Below are 1,315 nucleotides of genomic sequence, written 5' to 3'. Positions count from 1 at the left end.
GGGAGCCGCTTCGGGGGGCAAATATCTCCGGATTTGGACAAGGTGCTTCTTCCCCGTCGAGCAGATACCAGCGCGGATCAGAGGCATAGTGAAACATTCCCGGCCTGTCCGCAATTTTGGAATGAAATGTCAATCAGCCAAGAGGTCCCTTAAACCAGACAAGGTCCCACAGCACAGAGAGCTGGAGTAGGGAATGATGCTAATATTTTTCCAGCCTGGGGAAATCTTTTCCCCGTGTTTTTGGTGTGGAGTTGGGAGGGAGAAACTGAGTCTGTGCCTGCTGCAGAAGAGCCTTGTGGGTTTCCCAGCCTCAAGGCTTGCAGAACTTTGATCCAGCACCCACCAAGTATTATCATTCAACATCCACTGGCTCTTGGAGACCCTGGGGTGTTTCCAGAGTTTGGGCAAATCAACAGGATTGGGCCAAAATCCAGAAAAACTCTCAGGTTTGGTATTATAGGAACAACCTCTATAAAAAAGGCAGTGGATGTGGCAAGGACACAAGCCAGCTCAACTTGCTTTCCCTCTCCGAGGACAAGCTCTGGGCTTCTTGAGAGCTTTGCTTTGCCAGCAGATCCAGCACTATTCACCTGTCCTACTGGAGAACCACTTCCTCACCCACCATGGACACCACAACCTTCCACCAGCCGAGAGCCACCAGCCCCACACCACACACGGGTCAGGACAGAGATGTCCAGGGCTGGTGGATCATGTTCCATGGAGACTCAGCACCAACACCACCAAACACCACCAGCTCACTTCTACCCTTGGAGCACAGCTTCTCCATGGGTCATACAGGAATCTGGCTCCCACCAATCTGATGCCACCAGACCACAGGCCAGCCACCTCCAAGTTCTCCAAGCATGGCTTTGCTTGTTTGAAAGAAGTCGTAACCAAACACATCGGCTGAGAACAAGTCAGCTCAAAATACAGGAAAACCACCCTCTGTCTCCTATTTACGGGAATTATTTTTATCTCCAATGGGATATTTTTGCTCTTTAACCACACTGAGGACAGAAAGGATCTGGCTACTAATACCTGAGCACAACCACGTCAGGGGGAGAAAACGTGAGCGAGGAGCCCTGACCCACCCACAGGCTGACCACTGATAAAAATAAAGATGATATAAGAAAATAAATAAAAGCCAGAATACAGAAGTGAGAGCCAGTGCCTTGGGGGAAGCAAGGGGTACATCAACCAGAGAATGGGATGGCTGGGGGAGACAGAGCAGAGGTAGGATGAGAAGAGGACACCAGCATGGTGTGAAGGACTACCCAGGATTGCATTCCTGGGTCAGGAAGGAGAACAGAAAGCA

At 50.5% G+C, this 1,315-nt stretch overlaps 1 protein-coding gene across 1 annotated transcript in view; it reads right to left on the bottom strand.

The window, feature by feature from the left end:
* SMAD7 (SMAD family member 7) overlaps positions 1-1,315 on the bottom strand; it is a 25,410-nt gene that overhangs the window by 16,059 nt on the left and 8,036 nt on the right. The window contains exon 3 of the mRNA XM_017734334.1: positions 362-382. Within this exon, the coding sequence (XP_017589823.1) occupies positions 362-382 (21 nt within the window). The remainder of the gene's footprint in view (positions 1-361; positions 383-1,315) is intronic.

This window comes from Corvus brachyrhynchos, unplaced genomic scaffold (assembly GCF_000691975.1).
Source record: "Corvus brachyrhynchos isolate BGI_N302 unplaced genomic scaffold, ASM69197v1 scaffold285, whole genome shotgun sequence".
Classification (NCBI taxonomy): domain Eukaryota; kingdom Metazoa; phylum Chordata; class Aves; order Passeriformes; family Corvidae; genus Corvus; species Corvus brachyrhynchos.
This window is presented reverse-complemented; position numbering and strand designations above follow the sequence as displayed.